This window comes from Brachionichthys hirsutus, chromosome 5 (assembly GCF_040956055.1).
Source record: "Brachionichthys hirsutus isolate HB-005 chromosome 5, CSIRO-AGI_Bhir_v1, whole genome shotgun sequence".
NCBI lineage: Eukaryota > Metazoa > Chordata > Actinopteri > Lophiiformes > Brachionichthyidae > Brachionichthys > Brachionichthys hirsutus.
This window is the reverse complement of record NC_090901.1, coordinates 10344087-10360107: the sequence shown is the minus strand read 5'-3', so window position 1 is coordinate 10360107 and position 16021 is coordinate 10344087. Positions and strand designations below refer to the sequence as shown.

Genomic DNA, 16021 nt, shown 5'->3' with positions numbered 1-16021 from the left:
CAAAAAGTATCCTTCAGATTCCTTTGCTTTTCCAGCACAGATGAGAATGTCAGTCAGCTGCATAATGGTCCTATTAGCTGCTTAACGCAGCGGCGGTGCATGGATGGGAAGGTTTTTCAGGCCTCGAGGTGTCGGGACGAGTGTGTGTGTGTGTGTGAGAAGTCTTGATGTTCACACCGACTGTTGCAGATTTTTAGTTCTGTCTTTTGCAGCACAGACGATGCTGTTGTTCCGTGTCAGGGAGGCAAGAGCTCATTTCTGCCTTTGTGTTCCATTAGTTTTCTGATAATAATCAAATATTGCTTTTTGCCCTCCGTGCAGCAACAGTACCACTCCAAAATAGACGTTCTGATCGACGAGGCTTTCAAAGACATGATATCCTCCCTTGTCTCAAAGGTAAAAAAAAAAAAGAAACGTTTGTCCTCCAATCAATTCCTCTTTGCACTCGACGTGTTTTTATTTTTTTGTAAAATTTATGTTTTGAATCTTAGTACTTATTTAAAGATTCTACACTTCCTCTCTTGTTTCGTTTATCTTAACACATTTTCTTTAATGTTTGTATTTGCTTTTTTTAAATCAATGTTTTATATAATTATTTTTAGAATTGTACAGAATCACTGAATATTTTTATAGCTGTTTATTAATCTCACCAACTGTTCACATCTTTTCAATCAGTCTCTTTAAAATAATACTAAAATGAAATATTTGTTTAATCAATCGGTGTTCCAGACTGCCTCTAAATTAGAAATCGATTTATTTTTCCTTGATTTTGAAAAAAAAAAAAATGTAATTGAAGCATGTTAAAATATTCTCACTGTCAGAATTTTTCATTACTTTTTTTTTCTTTACTCATTTAAAGACTAAAATAAATGGGTGAGTAAAGATTTTCTCGCTATCTGAGGAGGACGGCAGTAAATCGTGTTTTCCCCTCCGTCTGCAGTTCGCTGCCGTTTTGGACTGCATCCTCTCCAAGCTCTCGAGATACGATGAAGGGACATTCTTCTCTTCAATACTCTCTTTCACAGTGAGTAGCCATGTTTTTGTTTGTGGAAACAGAGAGTGCCGGGCTGTTTCTTTCACCACTCACAGAGGCAACCTGTTATTTGCTGGAAACCAGATCTTCCCAGCTGAACTTCAGGGTCATTCTTCTTCTTCTTCTTCTTCTTCTCCCCCTCCCTGAAAGGTGAAAGCAGCTGCCAAATATGTGGAAGTCCCTGTGAGTCTGACGATCTGCCTGCTGTTTTATTATTCACCCTGTCTGTCACAGTCGGCTTCCTTATTTGTGTGTTCATCCACATTCAGATGGGCGAAGCATCGTGTGGGAAATAAAGCAGCGTGGAAATGCGAAGATGCAGCTCTTTGCGTTCAGCCTTGGTCTTTTCCTTGATGTTTTTTTTTTAAGTTTGTCATCGTACGGTTGTACAAAAGTGTGGAAAAGAAAGACGATTTTAATGCCATCTGCAGCTCCGGTGCCAAAGATCACGTAGCGAGCTTAATTAATTGCACTGTTGTCCTTGGAGATGTGTCGCTGAAGTGTCTGTTTGTGGGCGGCGGCGTTTGGGTGTCAAGCGGTTAATGAATGGCGGCAGAGATCAGAGGCCGCGGTGAGCAAGTGGAAGGAGGAGACGACGGTGGGAATGGCACGGGAGCTAAAGTTTCCGAGCGATGAGGCGTTGATGTTTTGAAATGTTGAAGGTGTGAAGGACGGACAGATTTAATCTGAAGAATTTCCAAATTTCTCCGGAAACATACTGCTTTTGGAGAAGAAAAGTAAATTTTCCTTCCCGTCATACTTTAAATTGACCGGAATTCTATTTAATTACTGCAATCTAAATAAATCTCCTCTTGGATGTGACAAATCCTGTTTAATTTGAGTTGAATTCATTCATTCATTCTTTCACGTCCATCTCATATTTCGTCTGAAGGGGGCGATCTTTCTTTCATCGCTACGGATTTCCACACTGAGTGACTCCCTCTGTCTTTACATATTTTTAAAGTTTTGTCGTTTGATTTTTTTTTTAGTGCTTAAGCTGCTGCTATGCTAATGATGGCTGCTCATGCTACACCTTTTGCACGCCGGAGGCTCATGTTCATTTTTCATTTCCAAAAGGCAGTCGACTTTTTCAGGAACCTCAGTCAGACGGCCATGAAGGCGAAGGTCCTTTAATCTTAATCAAATCTATCATTTTAAATCAAAGCAGGATATTTTCCTGCCTACATTTTCTAAGTGATGTGTTTTCACAGTTGGTGATATCCAAATATTTGTCTTGAACCTTTTGCTTTGAGATTAACGCCGTTATTCCACCATCCCCGTCCCCTCCTAATTTTCTCCATGGACTGCACTGATATGGTAATAATATATAGGACATTTTGAGGATGAGTAAATCTTCATCAGTCATCTTTCGTAGGCGATGACGCCTGAGTGCATGGATCCACCTGAAGCGTTTTCGTGTCAACGAATGATTTCGTTGTTGCACCTCATTAAAAACGCCGGTCAAAGTGGTGAGATCTTGTTTTGAACAATTTATATACAATCGAGTTTATATAAGGAAAGATCCAAAAGAATAAAATCAGAAATCAAGACTATAATTAAAAGTCTCAATAAAATGTTTTATAGATTGACTTTCCAAAATGTTCCACTTATTATACAGATTTTTGATCAAGCACATGTGAGAATATTGAAACCCGAGTCTTTGAATGAGTGAGATAAAAAAAATGCTGAATAATCTCACCAAAAGCTCCTTAATCCTCTTCCCCGCCACGGAACGTCCCACCTATCCCATCATGCTCTCTGATTCCCCTCCAGACTTCCTCCTCAGCTGCCTCCTCCCTTGAAATTATAATGTAACCGCTACCTTGGCCTTTTTCGTCTTTTGTGTTGGAGGGAACCTGACACAGGTAAGCCTCTTTACCAGGTGTGATGAAGAGTGGGGGCGTGGCCTCTTAGCCGCCTCGCTGGACAGCGCCGTCCCTCGCGCTTGTCACAAAGATGTGATGCGTTCACTGTTGAGTATTTATAGGTTTGAAGACTTTTCTGTTTTTTTAACAATCATATCTTCCTCCACTTCATCTTTTGCTTGCAATAACAATTGTAATTTTCCTCGCTGTGTGATTCTCACACTGACAGACTCGCATGTGATCAGCCGGCCTGACGTTCTAACGCCTGCAACAACGAGACAGCGGTGACTGACATAGCAAACAAAATGCATACTGACAGAGCGGCAACACAAACATTGGAAAAGTGATCATCTTCACTGACTCTTTACCATCTTTCCTTCTCCAAACCTCTCTTTGGGCTGGAGGAGAACATTAAGAAATGCAGCTTTACAATATTCCCTCAAACGCACAGAAACACCAAAATAATTTTGGATTGTGTTTAAAAACAATGATTTTTCTTAGTATAAATAAACTCTTGACTTGCTTTTATAGACCGTTGATTGGACTTAAGAAGCGACGTCGACGTTTCATTAGCAGCCGTGATTGTTGCAATTTGGAGTGAATTTCATCATCACTGGTTCTTTAAATCTATGAAAGAGTCAACTATTTACCACGGGACAGCAAATGTGTGTTTATTTTAGTTACTTAGCGTATCTTTCAGTGTTTACAGGTACGCAACCTGCACCTGGTCGGAATAAAATCTCGTGAGCAGGAAGCGAGGCTGGAAGCAGCGTGCAATTACCTGATATTTCACCGCCCTCCTCCGACAGCTCATTGTCACCTGTCCTCTCCTTCCCCTCATTAAATGATCGGCTCCTCCCCGTCTATATCTAAACACGAACTGCATTTCATTTTAAACTCACAAATTTTTTGTTGTTGTTGTCAAATGTTGACAAGCACCCAAGCAAATAAACCATTATCCCGGCGCAGAGGGGATTACTGGTGTTTGGCTACAAAGCGAAGAAACAGTGGAGAAGACAAAAACAGGCATGGCGGGCAGAGCGTGACAAGAGCGCCGAGCTGCTAGTATGTTTTGTTTGTTTCTGTCTTTATTTCCTCTCCTGTTAGTTAAAGCCTTAATCTCGGCGGCTGGAACTGTGCCGACGTCTCCGATCTGTCACGCTGCCTTTGTCACCTCGTCAGACCGAGAGAAAAGGGAGGCAGATGATTGAGGTTAAGCCTTACGGGGAGAGAATGGGGCAAATTGATGTGTCAGGTGACAGCAGGGGCAGTAATATGTTGCCAGTGACACACAGTGTTGGTATGGATTTTTCTCTGTCTTTGAACGTGTCCCTTGTCTTTCTCCAGAAAACAACCGATTGCGTTTTGCGAGCCTTTTGCAGTGTTCTGCGCCACGCCGCATCTTTCTTTCATCTCTGGCGGTTCCCAACTATTTGACGGTGCCACCGTATTTTCTGCCGACGATCTGCGTCCATATATACGGGACTCAAAATGTAACTGCACAAAAAAGTATTTGTCTTTTCTGCAGAGGAGGGAACATTTACTGCTCAACAGTGATGATTCTGAGGATGCTGATGCGGCAGCATCTGTCGCTGAAACACGAAATCGAGTGGACGCTCAGAGACACCGTGAGGAGTGGGATGCAAACACACAAGGATTGGCAACATCAAGACTCCTAACCGGCCGTGATTTGACAGCGATCCTCCCTTTCTGTCAGTCCCTTGTGTCTCCACTCACTCCAGAGGGTCGCGGGGATCCTGACAGGCCCGTCCATCAGCGCTCCCACACCTCCTCTCTCGCGTTGAACGTATCACTGGCCTCCTTTTCCCCTTGCGGCCATGTGACCCCCACTTTAACCCCCCAGTATCTGTCCAGCGGTCTGTCTGGATCACAGCCGAGCGCCTCTGACTGGTCCCGATCGCTGTTGTTCTCTGAACGGCTGCTGGGACCGTTTTTCATCAGATGAGCCCCAGAGAGGTCACGTTACCTGCTGCTTGAACGATTAATCAGAGCCGTTTACGGACTGACTTCCTGTCCCTCAGCTGATAAGTAAATGGCTCAGCTCTGCTCGGCTGTGTTTGGGTCGGTGGACATGTAGACAGACGGCCTGTTCTTTTCACCTCCAACATTGTTTGACACATTCTTGGTATTTTTCTGCTGCCTTTCGGGGGGGGGGGGCAGTGATCCAATCCCAAGTCTATTACGGCTTCCCGACCTGGCTCTTGCCTAACCCAAAGTTTTCTCCGGTCTCCATTTCCTGGTGTTTTCACGGGGGACGTTGACGTGCCGTCCTCAGCAGCGCTGTAGCCGAACAACAAACCGAACAACGCATGCCTGCTCAGAGAACACAGGCATGAATGATGTCAAAGCAATTACAATCAGCATAACCGTTGTAATCGCCCCTGACGACAGGGAGTGTGAATGAAAAGGTCTTACACACTTCTCCTGCCTCTGGCCTCTCCCTGCCAAACCATCCAGGCATTTACCGTTTCTCCCAGTTCAGTAGCTCCAGCAGCTTCCCATTACTCCCAGCTTGTTGAAGGTAGATTACTGCCTTCTCATTTTCAGTCAAAAAGCAGCAGGTGATGCTGAACATTCATTGCTTGTGTTTTTGGAGAGTAAACTGATGTTACGCCGAACATAAAACACACAGAATAGAAGAGAGAGAAGAGTTCTTTCTTCAATCTGTCGGTAAATCTCGGATTGGACAGTCCTGTCAGATCCAGAGGACAAAGAAAGACTGATGATAGAAACCCTCAGTGATGGGTCACATACATTTTCAGGGGGCGTAATGGGAGTGACACCATTATTTGGGGAATGCTCCATCTCACTTTAACGCTGCTAAACTACAAGCTTCACTTCCTCCTGATTTAATCTGGTACAATTTCATAAGGAGCGTGAATGATTTCTGTAAATGAGCTCATTTTCAACACCGGACTCATTCTGAATGTTACATTCTTCTCCTTGTCTTTTCCCCTCTGGCAGAAACCAGGGATGGATTTGGCCGATACGTATATCACTTTCGTGCGGCAGAACCAGGACATCCTCCGAGACCGCATCAATGATGAGCTGTACATTGAGAAGATGTTTGATGTGAGTAGGGGGGGGCTCTTGTTCGAATTGACCTTTCCAGTTTATTGCACATGGGCCTTGTTCGTGTCCGACATTTCTCTCGGCAATAATGGAAGTGCTTCGTCAAGTTACTGTGATGTCACTGAAAACCGGTCAGACAGATCAGGAAGCACAAGCAGACGGATCAGACGGATTTGGAAGCCGGCCAGTAGTTGATCTTTTTTTGTCGTGCGAGTACAGTACAGATAGACAATGGCCACAGTTTTGATTTCCCAGGGCTCAAATACATGAGATAAATCCACCAAGGCAACATTTCACCAACAGGACAAGACGGAGAAAGAAAGAATATACATTAATAAAATAAAGTTACACAGATATCAGGTATCAGTAAAGTCCAGTCATAGAAAATGTGTTAAATGAAAGGGATAAAGTAAAAAAAAAAACCAAACTAAATGTTTTCTTAATTATGTATATGAGAGATCAAGACTAAAACGTGCTCTCTGAACGGTTCTAAAGGCATGACGCGCCAGGTTTGGCCTACTTAGAACATATTCAAGACCGTGCTTTTTGTGGAAAATAAGAAAACCGGAACAAGGTTATTAAGAACGAGAAGAGTCGCCGTCACGGTCAGATCTCACGTTAGCCAGCTATTAGCTCTCCTGGATCTGAACTGGTGGATATTATAACGCGATGAAGGTCGACGGGCGAGTCTCAAGGTGAGTTCTCGTGTGTTCAACACAGAGAGAGAGGCGTGTCCGCACCTTGTTCCCAATCCAGCCGGTATTCTTCCTAATCTGAGCCCATCGTTTTCAAGCCCAAATCTAACCAGCATTTTAATGTTATCATGGCTCTATAGTTTGGACGACAACAATCGTTTTAACAAACAAAGGAAGGAAATTATGCATTATATTCTTCATTTCGCCTCGTTCCTCGCCGGTCCCTTCAGGTATGTTTTTCATGCACAAATTGAAAGTGGAGGGCAAACGATCTCCCGTAAACGCTTGTATGAAAGCACACTGGGCTTATAGAAATACAAATGAAGCTGGCAGTCGGGTTCGGCTGTCGGAGTGTGGTGTGATTCTTCACTTTCAGAGCAGCAGGTTGCCTTGAGACTGAAAACACAGGCTGCTTCTGTTGACCTGTTTATCACTTAGGAAACACCGAGAGCTCTCTCTGCAGGAGCCACAAACACCCCTCCACACCTCCACCCATCCATCCATCCCTCGTATCCCATGCTGTCTCCACCGACCCCCCCCTCCAGGATTCAGATTTATACAAATATTTCACTGCCCAGTTTCCAGACAAGCCTCAGCCCACCACCACGAGTCAATGCAGCAGACATGGCATCTCGGATCTTCGCTCACATTAGCGGCACAAAGCAGAGTGATGGATTTCTGCCACCTGCCACTTCCTCTGGGGGGTTAGAGTATTGTTGCTGCGGTTAGAGCTGCACTATACTGATCTGTGTGTTAAGAGGGGGGGCTGAGGAGAATAGAGGGGAATAATGGAGCTCAGAAGCGCCAAGTCATGCGCCGAGGAGGCGGCGGCAGGGAGGCCTCAAAGTGTTTCAGCTCAGCCCTCCAGCATGTCTAACATAAACGGACACACACATACGGTTAGGTGTGAGAAAGAACACAAACCCCATGTTCATACAGCGGCATCAGGCGTCCTGCCAGGTGCATTATGGGTATGCCGTTACTGCAATTAATCTATGTTTAAATACATGGAGGGTCTGTTCACACACAGAAGGAAAAAGGCTGTTAGTGTAGCAGCGTGAAGACAAACAGGACAAACATGTGGCCAACGACACGCAGACAGGAAAACATCCATGATTTGTGTGTGCGTTCACATGCGCCGGCCCGTTTAGCTGTTTACAAGAGCTCACCAGGGAACGTCTTTGTGTGGATGGAGAGCGTCACACAAAACACACACACGGCTCAATCCTCCTCGCATTAGGAGCCAAATCATCTTGATGAAGCACCCAAGCAGGAAGAGCCTGCGAGCAGAGAGGAAATCTCTCAGGCCCAACTTGTTTATGCTCAGCCTTCAAGTATTTCTTTTATTCTAAACATAATAAAAACATTTTTGTCTGTGTCAGGATTAAGACAAAAAACAAAAAACACTGCATCAGAATGAGGTAATGAAAATAATATATTTGTGAAAAGGACGTTTTATGAAATCTCACGGACATTCTTTTATTTGTCATGAGGTGTATTTATTTCTGTTGCCACTTTATTTGTATTCAGGACCTTTAAGGAAAACTGAATGAAACAATCGAGCTGAATAAATAGCACCTCCATGAAAGCACAGATGTGAGTAATCCCATCTCACCAATATTTTTCATGTAATAAAACACATTTATAGGACTATTTTTTGTATTATTAATAATTGGCCCATCTATGAATATGTGCCAAATGTTTAAATGGCATCATTACTGTGGGAAGCACCCTTTCTTCATCATGCCGATATTGTTTCTGACAGGCGTGATGCAGACCTCGCTCCTCTCCCCTCGCCCCACGTATTCCCTCCATCTGTTATCACTCTCATCCTCTAATCAGCTCAATTAAGGAGCGTCTTTGTACTCAATTTCCATGTCAGTTAACGGCGGACGCGAGGCGGCCATCAGGCAGCTGATTAGCTGCTCTGGGGAAAGTCGCCTCCCGGAGACTCAAACGTTTCAGTTAGCAGCTGAGGAGAGGGAGGCGGCGGGGAAGGAAGACCGATACGAGACAAAATCATCACATGCAGGACCGGGACAACGTCATCCATTATTTGCAACCTTCTTGAGCGTTTGTGAAACTCGGCTGGCTCATTAGGGTGCGACTCAAAGTAGAAGGATATTTACTGAGACGAGTTGAGAGGACGAAGCAGCGGAATGAAAACGAGAAGGACAAAGCCAAGTCCAGAGACGTCCTCGCCGTCCTCGCAGATGTCTCATTCTGGCTCTTCATTCATGAACGGCTGAAAGGAGACCTTTAGGAAAAGTCCTTCGCTGTTTATGTCTGGGTGGGCAGAAACAGAGCTCTTTAGAAACAATGATGCCGACACCCACGTGCGTTTCTGATTGGGTCTTATCTGAAAAGCTTTTTCTTCCCTGATTGGTCAAAATTATTATATCACGCATCCGTTCTGCAGAAAGAATGACAGACATTGGAGACCCTGGTCTCTGTGCTGCTTAGCATTATTTATAGTAATGTTCGGGAGTTCCTTGTCCTAATTCGTGTAATCAATACATTTGATGTGAATGCTGTCCAAGTGCTGTTATACATGTACAAGCTGTTGATCAATCACCAGCCCGGCCATTCAGAAGCTTAAGATGTATTTCTGTTATCCTTCATTTTCCTCTTAAGTACACCAATAAATATAAAATAATTGTCATTGCAAACTATCAACCATTGAATGCAGTTTATATCCTTCATTAGATGGCTTACTGAGTCTAGTTTGGCATTTGTATGAATAAAATACACATTCGATTCTCTTTTTATTTATATATATAAAAGCATTTAAAGATGTTGAATGCTGTAAAAATCTTCTGGGTTTTTACATCAATAAGGAAGACTCTGGTCTGCTCTCATTCTCCCTGGACAAAGAAATTGCGGCCCTTGATTAAACTTGACTCCTCAGCTTAGATACATTTTCAAGCAGTCAGTTGAAACTTAACTACTTAGATCGGCTGAATAAATGCCTCATTCCTTTGACATAATCGCAGTCAGTCTGAAGGACGTGCAGCGACAGCCCCCGACAATAGACGGAATCAAATATTTGCTTGACCCTTGAATGAACAGGCTTGTTTGGGATTTTGTCAAGTGTCTGAGGTACTCTTTGGACTCTTTTCTCTCTTAAATTGGGAGATAATTACAGTTTTTATCATATGAAATTAAGTCTGCCCGTGGCTGTTAAAGTAAATGTGAATATTATGGGTCATTACTGTGTCAGGGCAATTTTCCAGAGCATTGTTGTTTGACTGGTAAGTGAATAAAGCCACCCAATGTGTGCATTTTACCAGCAGAGTATTGACTGCTACAGTAAATAAGGATGACTCCTCCGGTGTGAAAAGGTGCCTTTAATTTCCCTGCAACTGAAGCTACGAAGGAAGAACTTTTGATGAAAATTACAAAGACGTAACCTGATTATTTATTTATTTTCTTCTTCGAAGGTCAAAACTGAGCCGTGAACTCTTCCCTTGTCGTGCGCAATTCAGGCGATTTGCAGTAAATTGCTGCCTTTTGAATAAGTAAATGCTTTGCCCTTTTGATGCTGCACATCCCTTGACTTGTGTTTCAGTGTCAGTTATGACTGAGGCGAGGCATTCAGGGGCCAACGGCAAGCAAACGGCAATCATCTAAACCCCTCTGAAGGCAAACGGCAGAACGGCAAACACAAACCGTCCTTGCTCTGAGAGCAGCCGTAACACATTAACATAAGCTTTTTATTTGTAGAGCTTTTTGATGTTGGTTTGCTGAAACTGCCTTTCAGGGGACTGAATGAACTTGCTTTATGAAGCTGCTTTTTGCTGCTCTGACTTCACAACCTCCATTCTAGGAAATCTGTTGCCCCAGAATAAGCTGTCTTTTTATTGTCCTATAACATGATAAAGGTAAAGGTGTTAAAATTTTACATTTGCTCAACATTTTTCATTTTTATAAAGACACAACCCAACCTGACGCCTTCAGGGCGCTGAACCTCTTCCACACAGAGTTCCCGTTAAATTGCTGGGATACACTTTTGTATTTATTTTCTCTGTTTGATTTCAGGTTTGTAATCTTCAATCTTGAGGATGATTGGATGCTGGCGTGTTTGGAAATGGTCTTTAAATGCATCATCAAGTGGAGCCTTGAGACTGGTTCTCTCGCTCCATGAGAAACAATATGCCCCCCCCCCCCCCATAAAACAGAGCTACATCGTGAAGAAAATTGACAATGCGTACTTCTCTTATTGCATACAAGCCCATGCAGACAATCGTGAGCATTTTCTGTATAGACTGTATAATTTGAAAAGCGTTTCAAGCTCCAGTTCCATCAAATATTAAAACCAGGAAATAAAATGTTTGCTGCAACCTTGAATGTATATCCAGGTACCATTCCTTATAAATAAAGTCCCAATCGGTCATGAACAGCAATCAGAAGCCCAAACTGGTGAGGATTATCTTTGACTGATAATGATCTTCTGTCGTGCACAGCAATGGTACAACGGCTCCATGAAGGCCGTGTGCGTTTGGCTGACGGACAGATTGGACCTGCAGCTCCACACCTACCAGCTGAAGACGCTCATCAAGATCATGAAGGTATAAACACACGAGAGCAGAACCTCTTTACAAAACAAACATATATTTACTGTTTAGATGCACATTTAAAATAAAATAGTGTTACCTTCATAAGGACCAGGGTACTTTCGTGCACCAGATTCAATGGCTTTTTATTTTCTTCTTCTTTTAATATTTGAAAAGCGCTGCACTGAATGAGACTTGGCTAAACTGAATTTAAAAAGCATATTAAATTGTGGTTTATTCATGGGAGAAAAAAAAAACAGTCCTAAGTGACATTGGTGGAAAATAGAAAACATAAAGACAAGTCAAACCGCGCTGAATTGTCCTTGAAAGCAGCAGCTGAGGTGTGAAGAGGCGGCGGGACTTGAAAGCGAAAACTGCTCAACTGTGCGCTGCTGCTCGCTGCTTTTGTCTTTTAATAGTTTGCTAATGTGCAGAGATGTGCAAGTTTAACTTGGAAGCAACGAGAAAAATGAATGATAATGGCTTTTGACTGAAGCAGATAAATAAATAAGAACCTCCGACGCCTCGGTCGGCCTTCCCGGCCCGACACATAAAAGACGCGTCCTTGAGCCTCAATCTTCCCGCTTTTGTCCGACGAGCAGCCGTTTGCTTTTGCTCGCTGCCTGCCTAAGATGTTCCGTTTGCCCCTCCCTTCTCCACCTTTTCCTATACCTTGACAGAAGACCTACCGTGACTTCAGACTACAAGGCGTCCTGGACAGCACGCTGAACAGCAAGAGCTACGAGACCATCTACAACCGGCTGACCGTGGAGGAAGCTACGACGGCGGTGAAAGCCGGAGACGGCATGCAGGGCATCAGCATGAGAGACAGCGACGAGGAGGACGATTAAACACGGGAACACGTCCCTCCTTCAGTTATCCAGTTCCTGCCTGATGACCATCCGATCAGATCAGGGCCTTCATTTGCAGTGGGACACGTGTCCTTTGCTGAACTCTGAACCCCACGGCACGATAGGGGTCAGGTCAAGGTTGTTGTTGGGTGAACCCGCCTGTCAGGACTGTTGATGCTAGCTGCTGAGCAGCGGCGTGGATTCATGCTCCCCGCTGAGCTCCAGTCAGTCTGATTAAAGCGAAACAGCCTTTGAAATCAGAGTGAGGACACACATCATCCACTGTGACTGTAGGCTCTGATCAGATAAGGATGGGTGCTCGGGTAGGAACAGCCCCCCCCCCCCACACACACACACACACACACCACCCAACCTGTCGCAGGCTCCTTACCTGGACGCTGTTGAACACGTGTCGATGACGGTGAGGCGAGGTCTCTGAACGACGTTGTGATCGATGGCGTTGAGGTGAGCCTCATCCTCCCTCTCTCACCTGCAGGACAGGAAGTGCCCCCCCCCCCCCCCCCCCCCGGCAGCCATACTCTATTTGATGTCAGTTGTTTATATACAGCAGAAAGAAGCATAGCCAATGGGAACAAAGCAGCTCCCTGATTGGTTTTCATCAGTTTGTAGCTTACCGCATGCCGCAGCTCAGAACCCGAACGTCTGGAATCTGGAGCATTTACATGAGTTGCATACGTTAAGTATTTATTTGTTAAAATAATCAACATGTTTGTTGGAATGTTTGAATCAGACTTAAAGTAAAGAATTACGCCAGCATCCCTCGGATCATATTTCTCACGTGAACATTCGCCGTCTAGACGAGTCCAGGTTATTGAAATATTGCTGTCGTTTGATCTGCCTCCGTTTCTCGTTTACCTCAGGTGGTAAAAGATGCTAAAAATGTTTTAAAGGAATTCACACAATGAAATTAAACATTGGCGACACCGCGTTCTGGGTCCCTTGAAACAGAATCCACACCAAGAGGCCAGTTTCAAAGCTGGGATAGATCAGAGTCTCAGAAGGCTGCAGGTCGATGTGGTCAATCGGCTGTCGTCTCCGCTCATCGTGATGTTTACTGTTGTGAAGACGTGTAACACTGTAGAGAGAATAGTGCTGAGCTGTGATGCGGTCGTGCCGCCTCACGTGCATCATAGCCCACCATTGATCAAAGTCTTAGAAACGTGCCAATGAACTGAAAAGTCGTGAACTGGACTATTTTAGAACATGAATCGGTTTTCATCCTGATGTGTTCGCTCGGCTGTTCACTATGGTCTGTTTGTGCGCTGCCGTTGAGTATATAGGCCTCCAAAGGACTGTGTGCAGCGACCTCTGTCTGTTTTAACGTCCAGTTTGTGTCAGTGTTGTTTAAAGGACGAAAACACACATGAACTTTATTTATATCGTCTTCTCGTGCGCCTGTTCTGCTCAGGTGTCTTATCTGAGTGTCTATTAAAAGTGGGTTTAAAGCACCTTTGCATGTGGGTTTTTAATCCTCTCCATTTCTATTCCAGGTCCATCTAAAAGTCGGTTTCTTAGCCTCAGCCAATGAAACGATGAGTTTTACACTAATTTGAGAGGAAATGTATGACGTGGAGTGAGTTTTTATGGGTTCTTCAGGATTTTTGGGGTTGGTTTTATTTATACTTCTGAGTTATTTCAGCATCACAGACCCTTCATGTACAAAGCCAGGTCCTGAGAGAAATGGGTTTTCCCAGATTGGTGTGGAATATCTCTTGCAGCCTGACTCTCACACCGGATTTCATGAAAATCCATCCAGTAGTTTTTTGCGTAATTCTGCAAACAATCAAAAATGCAAGCTTGCAGATGCGACGGAACCAATGTGATTCTAGATTCCGGGTTGGTCCGGGGTCAGTGAGTCTCAAGCTTTAGGAAGACGGTGACTTTTTGGTGCATTGGTGGAAGAAGGAACTGAAGAGCGGAAATCGACTCTTTTTACAACTTTAAATTGATCTTTTCCTGCGGTTAATAATCCCTTTCATTTTACATTTGACGCATTTGAGCAGCTCAAATGTGGCGAATGCTTTTTTTTTAATGTTTGTTTTCGAGAGCGTGACTTGATACATGATTAAAATATTTTTCACAAATCTTTGTACACCCATCACCCGTCATATAAAAGGTGTACCTTCTGCCACTGAGGGCTTTTTAGATTTTTCATTTTCCATGATTACTACTTTGATTTAGTCTCTTTGTGGCGGTTGGTTTGTTTCCTGGAGCAGATCTCAATGCAGTTTTCATTTGAAGTGTTTTGTTAGTTCATTTGAAGACAAGTAAACGTTGTTGACTCAAATGAGACCGATGTGCTCGTCCTGTCGTCTGCAGGTGGAATCATTGCATTCCTGATCGTCAATTCAGGCATAGATTTCTGGTTTGTAATGGCGCCACTGGAGATGCAGAGTGTTTCGTGCCTGTTAAATATGTGCTATTGTTGTTGTTTATGGAAGCCACGTCTACACGCCAGTGTTTTTAGATGCGCAGCTTTGATCTTTAACATGAGGTCATATTTGTAAGAATGCTAAAGGTGGACATCTGAATTCCCACTCCCTCCTTCTCCTCTTCCTCATCCTCTTCCTCCTTCCCCTCTTCATTTGCAGCATTTGCGGTTCCATTCACTCCTGTCCCGGCGTCTCCCCCGGATATCCTCCGCTCGCATCTTCTGCACAAAGACGCAAAGACTCAAATACATTTGTTAAACGTGTCCGTTTCAGTCTTAACATCCGGCTAATTAAAGCCTCCTCATTTTAAAAATGTTTCTCATGCTCAGACTTAATTTTTCTCTCCGGTGTCTGCCTCGCTTTAATCTTGTTGAATTATGGTTATTATTTTCAGTGGAAACTGTCTGCTGGCCGCTGTCCATTAGCTGCAGTGCACTTCACTCCTCAAAATGAGCAGCGAACCTTTTTCCTACACACACACACACACACACACACACACACACACACACACACACACACACACAAAACCTGCTGCTGGATGACAGAAACCCCAAAACAAGTCAAAGGTTCGTATCACTGCAGCGATAAAACGGTCTATTTTAGCAATAGTAATATGTCAATAGTTGAAGTTCAACAATGTTAATAATGATCCGAAGAGGGAAAAGAAGCCAAACAAATTTAAACCTATAATGATTTCAAAAGAAATGTTTCCTATTAATGTAACAAATTGAAATAGAACTCCGTCCTTTTCAATCTTGATATCACATAAAAGCGTATTTCATTAATAAAAAACACAAACAGACACCATAAAAGGACCATAAATATCTGAATGGATTCGGTCCTATAATAATAATAATAATAATTAAGCATTTAAATAATTGCCTGAATAATAATCTGATAATTAGAAGATAACGATTACGTTTCAAATAAATAATACAGTAGAGGCCAGGGTTGAGCCAACAGGCCCCTATGAGTATTTGCTGCTGCTGCTACAAGCTGCCTCTGATCTATATATAACATCGTTCAAATTAGTTTTTAAATTAATTATTTGTCTAATTGCTTCTTTTAAAAGTTTTTTCCTGTATATATATATATATCTATAAATAATGTCGGCCTTTAGTTATAGCATGAGCCTTCAAACATTTGATGGATGGTTTAAAAGGTTGTAAACTATAAATACATTTTGAATAAATCGTATTATAGCTTCTACAATATTTTACGTTTGGTTTTAAACACACCATCACTGTTGAGCATTCTAAGTTGAGCACAACGAAACTTGTCCTGCGTGTTTGATCCCCGGAGCAGCTTCCGAGCGGTGCTCGGGGACTCCGGATGTCAGACAGCGCGGTGGGTTCGGTTGCCATTACTGCAGCCTGATGATATTCCTTTTTATTACAGATAATTTGAATAAATACGGTGAAACTATATTTTAAAAAGTGCAGAACAAGGAGCTGAATGGCTGCATTTTTTTTTTATGA

General features: G+C 43.3%; 1 protein-coding gene across 1 annotated transcript in view; it reads left to right on the top strand.

Moving 5' to 3' along the window:
- The window catches only part of cadps2 (Ca++-dependent secretion activator 2), an 86663-nt gene extending 74573 nt beyond the window's left edge, over positions 1-12090 (top strand). The window contains exons 26-31 of the mRNA XM_068739659.1: positions 322-396; positions 941-1024; positions 1184-1216; positions 5884-5991; positions 11150-11254; positions 11920-12090. Of these exons, the coding sequence (XP_068595760.1) occupies positions 322-396; positions 941-1024; positions 1184-1216; positions 5884-5991; positions 11150-11254; positions 11920-12090 (576 nt within the window). The remainder of the gene's footprint in view (positions 1-321; positions 397-940; positions 1025-1183; positions 1217-5883; positions 5992-11149; positions 11255-11919) is intronic.
- Positions 12091-16021: the final 3931 nt, after the last annotated feature.